This window comes from Schistocerca serialis, chromosome 12 (assembly GCF_023864345.2).
Source record: "Schistocerca serialis cubense isolate TAMUIC-IGC-003099 chromosome 12, iqSchSeri2.2, whole genome shotgun sequence".
In the NCBI taxonomy this organism is placed as follows: domain Eukaryota; kingdom Metazoa; phylum Arthropoda; class Insecta; order Orthoptera; family Acrididae; genus Schistocerca; species Schistocerca serialis.
The window spans coordinates 82,472,547-82,488,435 of NC_064649.1; the positions used below are offsets into that span (position 1 = coordinate 82,472,547).

At 43.6% G+C, this 15,889-nt stretch overlaps 1 protein-coding gene across 1 annotated transcript in view; it reads left to right on the forward strand.

The window, feature by feature from the left end:
• The first annotated feature begins 614 nt into the window (after nt 1-614).
• LOC126427953 (uncharacterized) overlaps nt 615-15,889 on the forward strand; it is a 48,957-nt gene continuing 33,682 nt past the window's right edge. The window contains exon 1 of the mRNA XM_050089842.1: nt 615-1,079. Within this exon, the coding sequence (XP_049945799.1) occupies nt 615-1,079 (465 nt within the window). The remainder of the gene's footprint in view (nt 1,080-15,889) is intronic.

Here is a 15,889-nt window from a genome sequence, read left to right on the forward strand (position 1 = left end):
ATTGGAAGCGTGTATTCGTCATCGCCATACTGGCGTATCACCCGGCGTGATGGTATGGGGTGCCACTGGTTACACGTCTCGGTCACCTCTTGTTCACATTGACGGCACTTTGAACAGTGGACGTTACATTTCACCTGTGTTACGACCTGTGGCTCTACCCTTCATTCGAACCCTGCGAAACCCTACATTTCAGCAGGATAATGCCCGACCGTATGTTGCAGGTCCTGTACGGACCTTTCTGGATACCGAAAATGTTCGACTGCTGCCCTGGCCAGCACATTCTCCAGATCTCCCACCAATTGAAAACTTCTGGTGAATGGTGGGCGAGCAACTGGCTCGTCACAATACGCCAGTCACTACTCTTGATGAACTGTGGTATCGTGTAGAAGCTGCATGGGCAGCTGCACCTGTACATGCCATCCAAGCTGTGAGTCAATGCCCAGGCGTATCAAGGCCGTTATTAGGGCCAGAGGTGGTTGTTCTGGGTACCGATTTCTGAGGATTTATGCACCCAAATTGCGTGAAAATGTAAGCACATGTCGTTTCTAGTATAATAAATTTGTCCAATGAATACCCGTTTATCATCTGCATTTCTTCTTGGTGTAGCAATTTTAATGGCCAGTAGTGTATGTGTTGTAAGGCCAAATTGCACAGTTGTTGCTAGCTCGTCTTTGGTTTCGTCGCAGGAGCCGTCAGGTGGAGCACCGCGGTCGGGGGAGGAACACAATGGCGGGAACCGCGCGCTGGCTGGCCACGTGCGCTACCTCACTCTGGGCGGGCTTTGGCCGCGCACGCGGGGAACCCCCTACCTGGTGTACGCGGCGCTGGTGCAGCTGTGCGGCGCCGCCTACGTGGCAGTCTGCCTGCTCAGCGTGTACTCTGCGCGCGGCGACGTGGCGGGCATCTCGCACACGCTGATGCACACCCTCGAGATCAGCTCCGGGGTGCTGAAGGCAGGGCTCTTCTTCCGCAAGCGGCGGGCCTTCTACCGGCTGGTGCGGGACCTCGAGCTGATGGAGTCCCGGGACTGGGGCTGCCCCGAGCTGGAGGCCGCTCGGCGCTGGGCGCGCTGGATGACGGTCTGTGCCAGGACTACGTGCAATTAAGTAGCAGTCACTACGGTTCGCTAGTTTTGTTGCACTATGAGGCGTGTTTTTTTAACCCTTTTGTGGGCAAAATTATTGAGCAGTTTCTTTTAATGCAAGAAGAGCAGATAGTAGTTAACAGATAGGTCTATTTATCATACAGAATATCAAATTTACTCCAACTGTGAAAGTGACGTCACAGAACAAGGTGGGGTGTATTCTTCCCACTGCCCTTCCTTGGAGGTAAATGACAAAAACAACTGTGTGTGTGTGTGTGTGTGTGTGTGTGTGTGTGTGTGTGTGGTTTGAGGTTTTCGGGCGCTAAACAGCGTTGTCATCAGTGCCCAAAAGCATAGAAACAGGAACACATGCGGTGAAGGGACAAAGACGGACAGCGAACAAGGAGATCTACTAAAAGACACAGACCTGACGCAGTTCCAAATCCTCACATACAGATGCAAAACAAGAGGAGACGAAACACACTAAAAAAAGGAAAGGAAACACAAGGAAAAGAGAACAGAAATCCAAGTGAAACAAGTAGGTAATCGTGACTGGCGGACCTCTTACCTAAACCCTGGGTGAGCCAGTCACCCAGCAGCACATTAAAATCCTCTCCATAAAATCCGAGGCAACAAATTAGACAGGACACAAAACCATAAGACCTTAACCACAGTCGTTGCGTCGTCTTGCAAAATAGAGGGCAAATCCGGTGACAAGGAAACCACCGCCCTCTGGTCAGAGGATAAAAGACAGTCAAGTAAAATGTGGCGGACAGTAATCTGGACGCCACAAGCACTGCAGATTGGGGGGGTCTCCCGCCGGAGTAAAAAACCGTGCGTTAAGGGACTGTGCCCGATGCGGAGGCGAGTGAGGAGAACCTCATCCCGCCTGCATGACTGGTAGGACGTACGCCATGGCCGCGTGGTGGCCTTTACTAGACGCAGCTTATTTTCACCGACTGCCAGCCACTCCTCTTCCCATTGACGCATAACACGAAAACGCAAAAGGGAGGTAACAGCATGGAGGGGGACGGCACATTCAACAACGTGAGGGAGGGAACATGCATCTTCGGCAGTCACATCCGCCAGTTCGTTTCCCCTAATACCCACGTGCCTTGACACCCAGCAGAAAGAAACCTCCTTCCCCTGCCGTTGCAGGTGGAGTAGGGCATCGTGGATGTTCTGGATGACCGTATCCACTGGGTACAAGTGATGCATGGTCTGAAGGGCACTCAGGGAGTCAGAACAGATGAGAAACTTAAGACTGGGAACACATCTCATCTGCTCCAATGCCTGCAAGATCGCAAACAATTCGGCATCCAAGATGGTAAATGCCGCAGGAAGCCGTAACTTGACGACTCGATGAGGGAAAACAACAGCACAACCAACAGAGTCCCCCTGTTTAGAGCCATCCGTAAATACTGGTACATGGTCGGGATGGTGGTTTAAAATATCGTAAAATAAGGAGGTAAAAACAAACGCAGGAGTGGAGCTCCTTCGGTACTCTGACAAGTCTAAAAGGAGGCTGGGCCTCTGGAGCAGCCAGGGAGGCAGGCGGGTAAAACCCTGGAGTTGGGGTGCCACACACTCCACACCAACGGACTCAAACAAATGCTTGGCACGAATCCCAAATGGTCTCGTTGCACTGGGACGACTGGAAAATAGACGTTCCATAGGCGGTAATTATTTGATAAGTTTACTTCTCTTGTTACAATGATTGTTCACAATTACTCGCCATGAAATTTTCTGAAACATGGGTCTATGCAAAGTGGTATTTGACAATATGTACAAAAACAGCGAGTGCTCTTATTCGCAGCATTGGTACTGCAATGACGGCACGTCCAGTAGGTTCCTCCTAAAATGGGTTGATGCTTCCCTACAGCCACATGACGAAAATCTTCAGGTACTTTACCCCTTTTTGCCAGAAAGACGTGTTTCTCTCCACACCTTTTTTGGGATGAGAAGCCAGCGATCAGTTATCTGGCTAGATGTATGCTGTATGTGAGCTGATCGTGCTGTCCACTTTCTCTTATTTTCCACAGGATAAAACTGTCCACTGCAGCAACGTCCACCAGGAAATAAAATATTCTGTGCCACCATTTTACAGAACGTTTGCCAATAGCGTACCTTTCTCGTAATTGATCAAACTTATCGACACCACCCATTATTTTGCTGTATTCTGCCGCAACTTCAGGACAAGAAATCTCTGTACTGGTACCATCCTTGTTTTTCCTTTTCACTGTTGCTGTTTTTCGTGGGTCATGAATTGAGGACAGGGAAGTAACTGGACGGTTATCCATCCATTTTACTGCAGAAATGGCTCCTTTTGTTTCAAACTGGAATTCTCCTCCTTCCAATTTTACGTTTTCCTTCATAAATTGTATTAAATCAAAAGTATTTACCTTATACTACAGCTTTGAGGAAAAAAAAATCACAAAATGTCACGCAAACAGCACTGAAAGGCTCCTCTACAGAGCAACACTCGCCTATACAAAAACTCTGCGCGAAGGTACAGCAAAAATGGCGGGAACTTCCGATTGGAAGCAGTACCCTATACCGTTCACTAGGTGGTAGCACCGTACACAGGTGGCAACTGTGTATCCCACGGGACTAGGAGCGAGTTCATTGTAGTGGGAAGCATGTTTCCCACGGCTCACGAAAGGGTTAAGTAAGTAGAGTTTTGAAATTTAAAAAAGACGTGCTAAGATATCTCAATAATTTTATTTTAATATCTTCAACTTTTTTAGTCCTGTCTTCCTGAGTTGCGTGTAATATTACGGTATATTGATAATTTTTACTTATGGACCGTCTGACAGCAACTGAATAAAACACAATTTTAGTGCCACATGCGTTTCGCCTTTATTTTCTGCAAGGCATCATCAGTGGCCTGGAATATGTACATACGTTTTCTATTTAATTTACATTTTTGTCACTGTACCTATAGGTTATAAACAGTTCTGGTGGTTGGTAGTTTCTATTAAGTAGTAATGTTTTGAACTGGTCCCGGTGGAGGTTCGAGTCCTCCCTCGGACATGTGTGTGTGTGTGTGTGTGTGTGTGTGTGTGTGTGTGTGTGTCCTTAGGATAATTTAGGTTAAGTAGTGTGTAAGCGTAGGGACTCATGACCTTAACCGTTAAGTCCCATAAGATTTCACACACATTTGAACATTTTTTTTGTTTTGAACTGTACTTACAGGTTGAGTGGACAATTTCTTACGTATTACGTTCCTGTTGCATTTTTAGTGTTGTTGTTGTTCTTCTGCTTATGAATGCCAATTTGCGGTTTTTTTCCCCACATTCCACAGCACTATGAACTGAATGCTTGTTTCAATGCAATGTTTTGGTTTCTGTTGCTGACTCTCAAATGTTTTTGCCAAAGATCGAATGTTATTGCGAAATTTTTGAGTGTAATTATTGAAGTATCTGTGATCTGCATTTGTGTGTGCGTGTGTGTGTGCGTGTGTATGTATTTTGGTGTGATACAATTTTTTTGGTGTATGTATATAATTTTTGTGGACACTGTTTATATATATATTTGTGTGTGTGTGTGTGTGTGTGTGTGTGTGTGTGTGTGTGTGTGTGTGTGTGCCTCCAGAAGGTGAAGGGGGAGAGTTTGTTTTTGTTTTATCTTATCATTGTCCATGCAACCTGTATGTACAGTTCAAACCATTACTACTTAATAAGAAGTACCAACCACCAGAACTGTTTATAACATATAGGTACAGTGACAAAAATGTAAATTAAATAGCGAACATATGTACATATTCCAGGCCACTGACGATGCCTTGCAGAAAATAAAGGCGAAACCCGTATGGCATTAAAATTGCGTTTTATTCAGTTGCTGTCAGACGGTCCGTAAGTAAAAATTATCAATATACCGTAATTTTATTTTGACATGAAAGCCTGTACCTTAATCTACGCACTGACGCCATTACAGTCTGATTCTTCCTCGTATACGTTGTGTACTGAGTGTTTAAGATGCCTCCGATAATCGTGAGTCCCGCCGACTGTGAAGTACGGGCTGTTATGAGATTTCCTAGTGCTAAAGGTCTAAAATCGATTGATATTCATTGTGAGATCTGTGCAGTTTACGGAGAAAACATTATGAGTGATGGAATGGTAAAAAGTGGGTGAGAGCATTTAAAGATTGCCGCACAAATGTGCAACGGAGTGAGCGTCCTTCGGTCGTTAATGAAAGTTTGGTGCAGGAAGTGGACAATAAGATGAGAGAAAACAGAAGCTTTACTATTTCCACCTCGCGGGATGACTTTCCTAACGTTTCTCGTAGTGTTTTGTATGGCATTGTAACCGAGCACTTGAATTACCGAAAATTGTGCGCACGTTGGGTACTGAAAATGCTGACGGATGTGCACAAAACCAAACGTTTAGACAATGCATTGACTTTCCTTGAGCGGTACCACAACTACGGTGGTGATTTCTCAAGCCAAACTGTTACGGGCGATGAAACATGGGTGGCCTACGTCGCACCAGAACCAAAGCAACAAGCCATGGAAGTTGAGCAGGTGCATCGTTTTGCTGCAAGACAATGCCCGTCCGCATGTGGCGAATCAGACCAAAGATCTCACCACATCTTTTCGGTAGGAAACTCTAGATCATCCTCCGTACAGCCCCGATCTTGCGCCCAGTGACTACCATCTGTTCCTGGAGTTGAAGAAACACCTGGGCGATCAGCGTCTTCAAGACGATGACGAAGTGAAAGCAGTGGTGATGCAGTGGTTAACAAGTCAGGCGGCAGACTTCTATGAGGAGGGTATTCAAAAACTGGTACAACGTTGTGACAAGTGACTCAATATTGACCGAAATTATGCAGGAAAGTAGATTAAGGTACAGACTTTCATGTAAAAATAAAATTATTGAGATATCTTAGAACGTCTTTTTTTATTTTCAAAATGGTACTTAAAAAACACGCCTCGTATATAGACGACATAGTAAATGGTAATATTAGTGGCAGTATTGATAAAATTGCTAGGCAAAGAAACCTAAATCAGTGTTCAAGAGAGAAATTAGCAGCTGCCGACATATTTTTTTTTGTTTATTTGGTTGTTTGTTTTGCACACACCATTCAGTCTTAGTCCATTGTGTATCTTACACTGAAAACCCAAAGAAACTGGTACACCTGCATAACATCGTGTAGGGACCCACAAGCACACGGAAGTGCTGCAACACAACGTGGCATGGACTCGACTAATGTCTGAAGCAATGATGGAGGGAATTGACACCATGAATCTCATCGATTCTGTAGCGCCACAGTCCATAATTTTAACAGAAAAGAAGAATCCATGAAACTCAGTGATATACGGACTGTGGCGCTACAGAATCGATGAGAAGTTATTATCTTTGACGTACTATAATCGATAGTTAAAAAATTTTATCTTTGACAAGGTTTATCTCTGCTATGACGTGAAATCCAGATCACACCCACTTTCGACAGTATTTAATCCGTTCTTCGACGTCCGACTCGTCAGTCGTTAAGAGTCAGCACAACCAGGAGACCTCTGAATATGTGCAACAGCCTTGGACGAAACGTCAGGGATTGACGAGTTCCATGGACCACAGCCACACAATCCGGAAAAATTCTCAGCAGCAGATCCATTACTGCTTCTACATTGGAGGTTATCAAGACTCTACGTGGTGTCACAGTCGGCACACGAGTAAAGGGACACAGCATCTCCGAGTTAGCGATGAATTGGGGATTTTCCCATACGGCCATTTCACAAGTGTGCCGTGAATATCAGGAATCCGGTAAAACGTCAAATCTCCGACATTGCCAGAAAGAGCTCCTGCAAGAAGGGGACCAATGACGACTGAAGAGAATCGTTCAACGTGACAGAAGCATAACCCTTCCGCAAATTGCTGCAGATTTCAATGCTGGGCCATCAACAAGTGTCAGCGTGTGAATCCTTCAACGAAATATCATCGATAAGGGATTTCGGAGCCAAAGGCCCATTCGTGTACCCTTGATGACTGCACGACACAAAGCTTTACGCCTCGCCCTGGCCCGTCAACACCGACTTTGGGCTATATGATGACTGGAAATTTGTTGCGTGGTCGGATGTGTCTCATTTCAAATTGAATGGAGCGGATGGACATATAGGGGTATGGAGACCACCTAGAATCCATGGACTCTGCATGTTGGCAGGGGACTGTTTAAGCTGGCAGAGGCTCTGTAATGGGCATGGAGTGGTATCAGACCCCAGAAAGGTCTAGATACGACTCTGACAGGTGACATGTTCTCAAGTATCCTGTCTGATCACCTGCATCTATTCATGTCCATGGTGCATTCCGACGGACTTGGGTAATTCCAGCAGCACAATGCAACCCCCCCTCCCCCCCCCCCCAGGCACAGAATTCCTACAAAGTGGCTCCCTGAACACTGTTTTGAGTTTAAACACTTCCGCTGGCCACCAAACTCCCCAGACATGACCATTATTGAGCATGTCTGAGATGCCTTGCAACGTGCTGTTCAGAAGGGATCTCCACCCCCTCATGCTCGTACTCATTTATGGACAACCGTGCACGATTTTTTGACTTGAAGTGGTGAAATAGGGGGTAGAAGGATTTTTAAAGTATGTCGCTGTTAAGGGAGTTTAGAAGCTAGAACTACAGAAGCTAGTATTTTGTTTCTCAGTCTGAAAATAAAAAATGCGCTTTTCAGCGTTTTTGGAAATTCAACCTCGAACGGGGTGGGGGGGGGGGGGGGCGGGGCGGGGGTTAAAACAGTGGGTGAAAGTTTTTTGAAAACAAATTATTTCCAAGGAATTGCTAAAGGGTTTTTAAGGCTACATCTATGGCAATTGGTATTTGACTTCTCTGTCAAATAATGCAAATAATAATAATAATAATAATAATAATAATAATAATAATAATAATAATAATAGTAATAAATACCTGCAGGCCATACAATCTTTGAGAATGAAGCACTGGGTACTAAGCTAGTTATTGAAAAATGCAGAAGCTGTTTATGAATAACACAAACATTGTATATAATTTCGACGAAGTGTTGAAGCGATGTTTGATACATGTTTGTTTCGCGTTTCTTTATTTCACCTTTTAGTTGAGGAAATTGCGTTTTCTACCGCTATATGATAAATCCCTGTTTTCTTTATTTTTATTACACTGCCCCTCTGCTTCACGATACAAATCAACAATTTCCGTATGAAACTCTGAATTAAACATTGCCAATTTCAGTTTTCCTATAAATACTGTTTATTTTTCAGTAGCAGACAAGAGGACAATTACGTAGAACAAAATTGTTCCGTAGTTTACCTGGCCTAGACGGTTCACTGCTTGCGGTTTTGAATCTTGTAAGACACTGATCACATATGTAAAGAAAGCGATCGTTATGAGAGTAGTGGAGCAAGGGGGGCCACCACCCCAAAGTAGGTCACCCCAAGTACCGTTATCCAAGATGGCGGCCGTGAGGCAAGTACGTGACGTCAGCTAATAACGCGAGTACCGTTATCCAAAAATGTCGGTAAGATAGGGCAGTTGGACTACCTCCAATAACCTAAGTCACTTCTTCCTAGGAACTCGCGGGACATTTGAATTTTGGCAGGAGGACAGGTCACTTGGACTACCTCCACTATCGTAAGTCACCTTATCCTATGAACTGGCGGAGAAGTTTGAATTTTCGATGGAAGATAGGTCAATTTGGCTATCTCTACTAACATAAGAAAATACTGCCAAAGAAATGGCAGTTCCGCTGTCTCCACTAACCTAACCCACTTCTTCTTACGAACTGTACATGTCTCTATTAAACAATTAGGATCACTACCATCATCAAGTGCGATCGTCATTCTCTTCGAAAACGTTCCCCAATTTACATTCAATTCGAATATAATTTCTATAAATTTATTTGAATTTCTTTAAATTTATTTATTATTGTTACACCCCTACAATAGGCTGAGATATCAATAGCTGTATTACATGCAGTGGACATAAGTCATTATTTAAACAGTTAGACCCACTACAACCACCAAATCTGTTCACTAAATTTTGCTCTAACAGCTGATGGGAGTTACTATTGCGTTTCCATTCAATTCGAATATAATTTGTATAAGTTTCTTTATATTCGTAAACGTTTCTTTATATCCGTATACGTTTCTTTATATCCGTATACGTTTCTTTATATCCGTATACGTTTCTTTATATCCGTATACGTTTCTTTATATCCGTATACGTTTCTTTATATCCGTATACGTTTCTTTATATCCGTATACGTTTCTTTATATCCGTATACGTTTCTTTATATCCGTATACGTTTCTGTATATATTTGTTTAAATTTATTATCTACCTACAGCATTAGTGCTGAGTTATCATTACAAGAGGCTTAGATATCCGTTTCTCAGTGTTTTAATAGCTGTATTACTTGCAATCATTCAGCTCTGGACATAAGTCTTTATTTAAACAATTAGACCCGCTACCGCCATCAAATGTTTTTCCATCATCTCGGAAAATGTGCATGAATTTTGCTGAGGGAGGTTACTATGGTGTCGCCGCCACTAGAGGCTGCTCATTCATATAGGCAAGAAAAAGTATTTGCTGCACTTCCAAATACCTAGTTTCAACTACTTTTCAAGGTCATCCAACCACATTTCCTACATACATCGAATTACGGATCTCACCTAGTTTATTACGCTGATACAAAACACTCACCATGTGAGCGGTCTGGAGAGGAGGAAAATTGGTGTGAAAAAAGGAATCAGCCTGTTCTGAGCTGCTGGAGAGAGGAGAAACGCTACGCATTTCACCTAATTTATTTATTACGCTGATGCAAAACATCCTAACGTGCTTAGAGTCACTATATACAGTTTAAGGACCTCGGAACTGCTCCTAAGTAATGCATTACGCTGATGTGCAGAGACGCAAACAACTCGTAAATTATGAAGTCGCGCAGTGGCTACCACATTGGACTCGCATTCGAGAGGACGACGGTTCAATCCCGCGTTCGGCCCCACCCGAGATTTCCCTAAATCGTTCCAGGCAAATGCCAGGATGGTTCCTTTGAAAGGCCATTGGCCAACTTCCTTCCCTGTCCTTCCCTAATACGATGAGACCGATGACCTCAAACAACCCAACTCATAAATTACCGAAATAAACCAGTACATACCATACACATCACTGAAATAATGCATGCAAACACGCTCACAACGCTTAATCACCTGAAAGTAATTCAATGCACAAACACTCCAAGTAAAAAACCCAACTTACGAACAACTCGAACCCTGTTTCGGCATGGAAACTCTCCAAATGCGAGAGACTGACCCAAATATCCATCCTAATTACATAATTAGTCAGAAAGATCGTTCCTAATTAGGACAACTATGTGCAATGCGCTGCCAAGGACAGCTTAAAATCACAAAAAATAACTATCCCATACAACTGGTCTTATCCTGATTTTAAAAAAAATTTCCTCAATAACACTCCAAACTCACGCAGATATCGCAATTAGTCATAAAGATCGAACCTAATTACACAACTATATGCATAGCGCTGCACAAGGACGGTTTAAAATCTCAACTAGTATTATCCAGCTGGGAAAAAAATTATACCACTCCAAACTCACACAAAATATCGATCCTAATCACAAAGACCAGTCCTAATTACACAACTATACGCATAGCACTGCAGAAGAACGGCTAAAAATTGAAAAACCGCCAACTAGTGTTACCCTGTTGGAAAAAAATTATACCACTCGAAACCAGCTACAGAAACACTCAAACTCTACGCAACACCTACAAGCTTTGGGGGGGGGGGGGGGGGACGTTCAACTGACCACATACCGAGTTGAAAACATTGTATTACCTGCAGGCATATACCATCTTTCACTGTTTGACGTCAGAGTTCACTACACATACCTACTAAAAAATCATCCTAACCGAAGCCGATACACGTTATCACAGCTAATGTGAAAAAAAGAAAAAAAATTCATCACACTACTCGGGGACATCCTCATCGTAAAAGACTGCCTTCTCATCCATCTACAATCACAGACTATGGAATCTATTTACTACGCCGACACTCTCCCTGCCCGTTCTGACACCAAGGCGAAAGTCCCGCCGGCTGAATGGAGCACCCCCAACGGAAATGCCCCGAAGCAGTTATAGACATATATCAAGACAGGCCCCGAACACCTCTCTTTCTTAAACTTTGTTTCACGTCACATAGGACGCTCTGGCACCGCTCTTGTATGGGTCTCGTCCTCTCCATTATTTATTTAACATCAGCTAGACTCCTGTAATAAAGCAAAACATTCCCTACTGAACCGTGATTTATTTTAAAAAAATATTCGTAACAGTTTATTTTATTTACTAGCGATTCATCAAGAACATTAACACATTTAATCACACTAAGTGAGCGTGGGAGTAGTTGCGTGGGAGAACTGATGCAATCACAAGCAAATTCCTTTTTAACAAACGGTAATTTATTCACTTTAATGGTGCCTAAAGCATTTTTTTTAAAAGAAACAGATTTAAAATTATAATCAGAAAGCACCCTCTAAATATCAAGTTACAATTTATTCAGAGGCAGAAAGAAACAAATTTTTGACTGTATGAGCTTTCGGGCCGAGAACCTTGCCGCTCCCTTTTGACACGGCCATAGTTACGACCGCTCACAACACCCTCTGAAACACTACACTGGTGCAAATCTGCAACACACCAGATTACTTTAAATTAAAAGTTTTAACAATTCACACAGGCACACAAACTATGCACCCTGCAGGAAGGATGGAAATGGTACAAAACACTAAAATTAAAATATTAACTTGCTTTAACTTCTAAGGAAGGTCTTACGGTGGAAGGGTGGTAACTTTATATACTAAAATGACCATTCAAATAAAAGCCCATGAAATGCAGTCTTATATAAAATTATACAAGGTTGGCCAAACAAGTTAACATGCTACAGTACACAGATACCACCTCTCAAGATGATAGGCGAGATCAAAACATTTCAGGAATTAGGCCGTTACACTCCAAGCAATAAATTCGTTAACACAGCAAATCCGACAAACATGACAGAGGCAGCTCAGAACGACAGACTGACACTCACTGCCTAACAAATGCGGACGAGGGACCGACTAGCTAGCTCGGGACAAGAGACCGACCCCAGACCGACCCACTGGCGAGCTCATAGCGCCCCTTAAATGCACGTGAACAGGCAACCTTTCCCCTTTTCCACCAGAGGGAGATACCAAAGCTGCGATTGCCACCGCCTGAAACGGAGGGCGACTGCTTCACACTACGCACTGCGGCGCGCTCTTCAAAACAGCAATTTTTACCACGGCTCACGTACCATAATAAATGTCTTCTTTCCACGAAAATAGACAAAGTCCAGTTTTATGAGCAAAATCGGTACAGTTTTTACGTTAGACTGCGACAATTGTCAAGTCTGCGAAGACATTTACGTGGAAATCGATATTTCCACTCGCGAATACAGATCTCGGTGATGTAGCAGATTACAAATCACCCCCTATGTTCTACAAAGTCGAATAACGTCTTTCTCATATCTAGAGAACCGGCAAACGTGTCTTCAATCTCGATAATACACCCTACTGACAGCTGTAGCTCTGGAAATAGAAATACCTTTACCATTTTTATGACCTGACATATGCCTCCCGTCGTCATCACAGTATTGCACATCAAATTCACCCTTACGACTGGCCATAGTCATTTCCTTTGCACATGTCAGAACACAAACACATACTTCTTCAGCCTCAGACTCAAGGCGAACCCATCACACATCCCCTGCTACTAAGTATAATACATTGTCAATAACTGATTGCCTGCGATACAAAATAATAATACTGACCGAAAATCAAAATGGTACAAATGGCTCTGAGCACTATGGGACTTAACTTCTGTGGTCATCAGCCCCCTAGAACTTACAACTAATTAAACCTAACTAACCTAAGGACATCACACACATCCATGCCCAAGGCAGGATTCGAACCTGCGACCGTAGCAGTCGCGCGGTTCCGGACTGAGCGCCTTAACCCCGAGACCACCGCGGCCGGCCGAAAATCAACCATGGGTAGACATGTCTAATAAGTTTTATTGCAAGTGGTGCCACTGTGTCCTATAAAGAGAGGCTTATTTGTCTTACAAACAGCGAGATGTTAAGAAAAAACACAATCATCACAATCGGTCTTGATTCTACAGGTCCATACAAGTACTCACATTAAAGTTATACCCGCTTTACAAATCGAGTTACGGCATTACCTCTGCATGAGGTGCTTTATTTTTGTCCAGACAAATACCGTAACACTGAATATAGACTGTGATCGCTCGAGTATACTCGGATTTGGAATCAAGTCCTCCCATTCAAACACATACCTGTGTAGGATCCTATGCAGAAGTCCTTTATTGATTACAGCCACTATTGAATCATATTTCTAGCACTCTCATATCTCGAAACGAGTCATCTTTCTCGAACATATCTGCTACAGCAAAATTCGAACCTGATTTTAGGTAGCGCCCATTCATCTTGCAACTGCTGCCATTTTTCCATCTTTACGCATGTGATTGTTCCAGTTTAACTCGTAACTGAGTAGGACTTGGGGGAAAATATCTACCACCTTCTGCAACCCATGTAGAAACAGGCTAAGCTGCGGTACACTGCGACAGGACTGTGTTTTCACCATTCGATGGAGACGGGAACTGCCATAAGGACAGGTATTTTTTGCTACTGCACTGTGGTTCGCACCCAAACTACACACAAGTACTACAGATTCGATTCCATTCACATATATCTTCGTTATTTTTTACCATCCAGCGAAAAAAATTATGAACTATAAAAACGCGACTAACTTTATATGATATAGAACTCGATAAGATTTTTACGGCATCTCTCTCCTACCATATATGGGAAACAAATACCGCATGGTTGGTTGGTTGGTTTGGGGAAGGAGACCAGACAGCGTGGTCATCGGTCTCATCGGATTAGGGAAGGATGGGGAAGGAAGTCGGCCGTACCCTTTCGGAGGAACCATCCCGGCATTTGCCTGGAGTGATTTAGGGAAATCACGGAAAACCTAAATCAGGATGGCCGGACGCGGGATTGAACCGTCGTCCTCCCGAATGCGAGTCCAGTGTCTAACCACTGCGCCACCTCGCTCGGTCAAATATCGCATGCATGCATGCAGACATCGAGCACATGTGACGATCCTATAAAATATACAGTTTTTGATCAACTGCACACCCAAGTTTAAACTTTCATCACCTGTACTGAAGGAAGAGGATCGTATCCCGAGGACTATTGTAAGTCGCAAGAGACGCGCCCTCTGACCCTGTTTCGTTGATTGAAACCTTTTTTCCCCCTGCTCTAACTCGCTTTGTACACCACCAAACATTTTATTTTTTCTGCCACGACATCGATGTCTGGGTCAGGTTCTAAACTGACATTAACACGCTCTGATCCAAGGCATCTCGCAGAAATCTAGACCTCGCACAGTCGTGCGATTGTCGTCAGTTGATGACGCGATTGACGTCATTCAAGATGGGTGCCGTGAAGTCAGCTGATGACGCGAGTGCCAATACCCAAGATCGAAGGATAGTGCCACCCCCCCCCCCCCCCCCTGACAAACCCCCCTGGCGGGAAGTTTGAATTTTGGAGGGAAGATAGGTCAATTGGGGTACCTCTAAGACTTCGCACGGTGTGTAAATCATATTTTTACCATGACACACCACATATACTGATTGATTTTAAATAAAAGTCAGTTACAACATAGGGAAATTAGAAGAGTTTTGCGGCATTGGAGTCCGTTTCCAAACTACAGTCCGAATGTGATTCACGAGATCTGCATTTAAACTCATGTGTCACAGTGACGGAATAGCTGATGTCTCTGCGTTCCGTTTCGACTTATTCCTCATATTGCAGTCATGTATGCAATCACTGTTTCGGTGCTAGCCATCCAGAGAAGGTGCTGCCCCTCCACCATCTCAAACAAGAGTTGTCAGTCAGTCATTATGTGGTAACTAACAGCGTGCCAGTAGATGGAAAAGACACTGCTGATGTACTGAAACAAGAAACATTGCAGTTGATGGTGTGAACAATTTCAGCAATTTTACAGTAATTTCAACACAGACCAATGATGTGACAGCACGTTTCCAAATTTCAGTATCATAGGTAAACCACCTCTTCTCCACTTTAGGAATGTGGATAGACGACTGTGCAGCACGCCCATTCATTGCTAATTCTCAAACACACAAATATTTCAAGTATATGAGACAGCGCTCAACATATTTCTAACACCTCGGCCAAGGTGCTTAATTTACGATCTGTCTCCATGCTGATGGGAGTCACAGAGCATTCTCACAGTCTTGGAGTACAATTAGAGACTGAAAGACAGCCCCCCCCTTCCCCCCCTTTCACACTGTCATTGACCAACCCGCCCTACAGCACAGGTACCTATTTAAGCTGCAACCGACCAGAAGTAGACCATTACCTTTCATGTCTCGTGAATGGATGGAGCTAGCCGAGTCCTCGCCCATGCAAGTGCACAAGATTTCTCGAGATGCGCCCATGTCAAGGAGGTTAGCACTCCTTATCGATGTATGGTAACAGATTTGAAAGTGTTGTGATGTAATAGCAGACGGTTAAGAAGAACAAGAAACGAATGATTTTTATGCGCGATAGAGCTCCATACAGATGGAGGTTGACGCGTTTTTATGCAAATCAACCAAGCTATCAATTTTAAAGTATTATTCCACAGTCTAGGGTCAGGACCTGGAACGTATTAGAGAGAACATGAGAACATCCTAAGGTTACAACATTCTGCACTGAAAA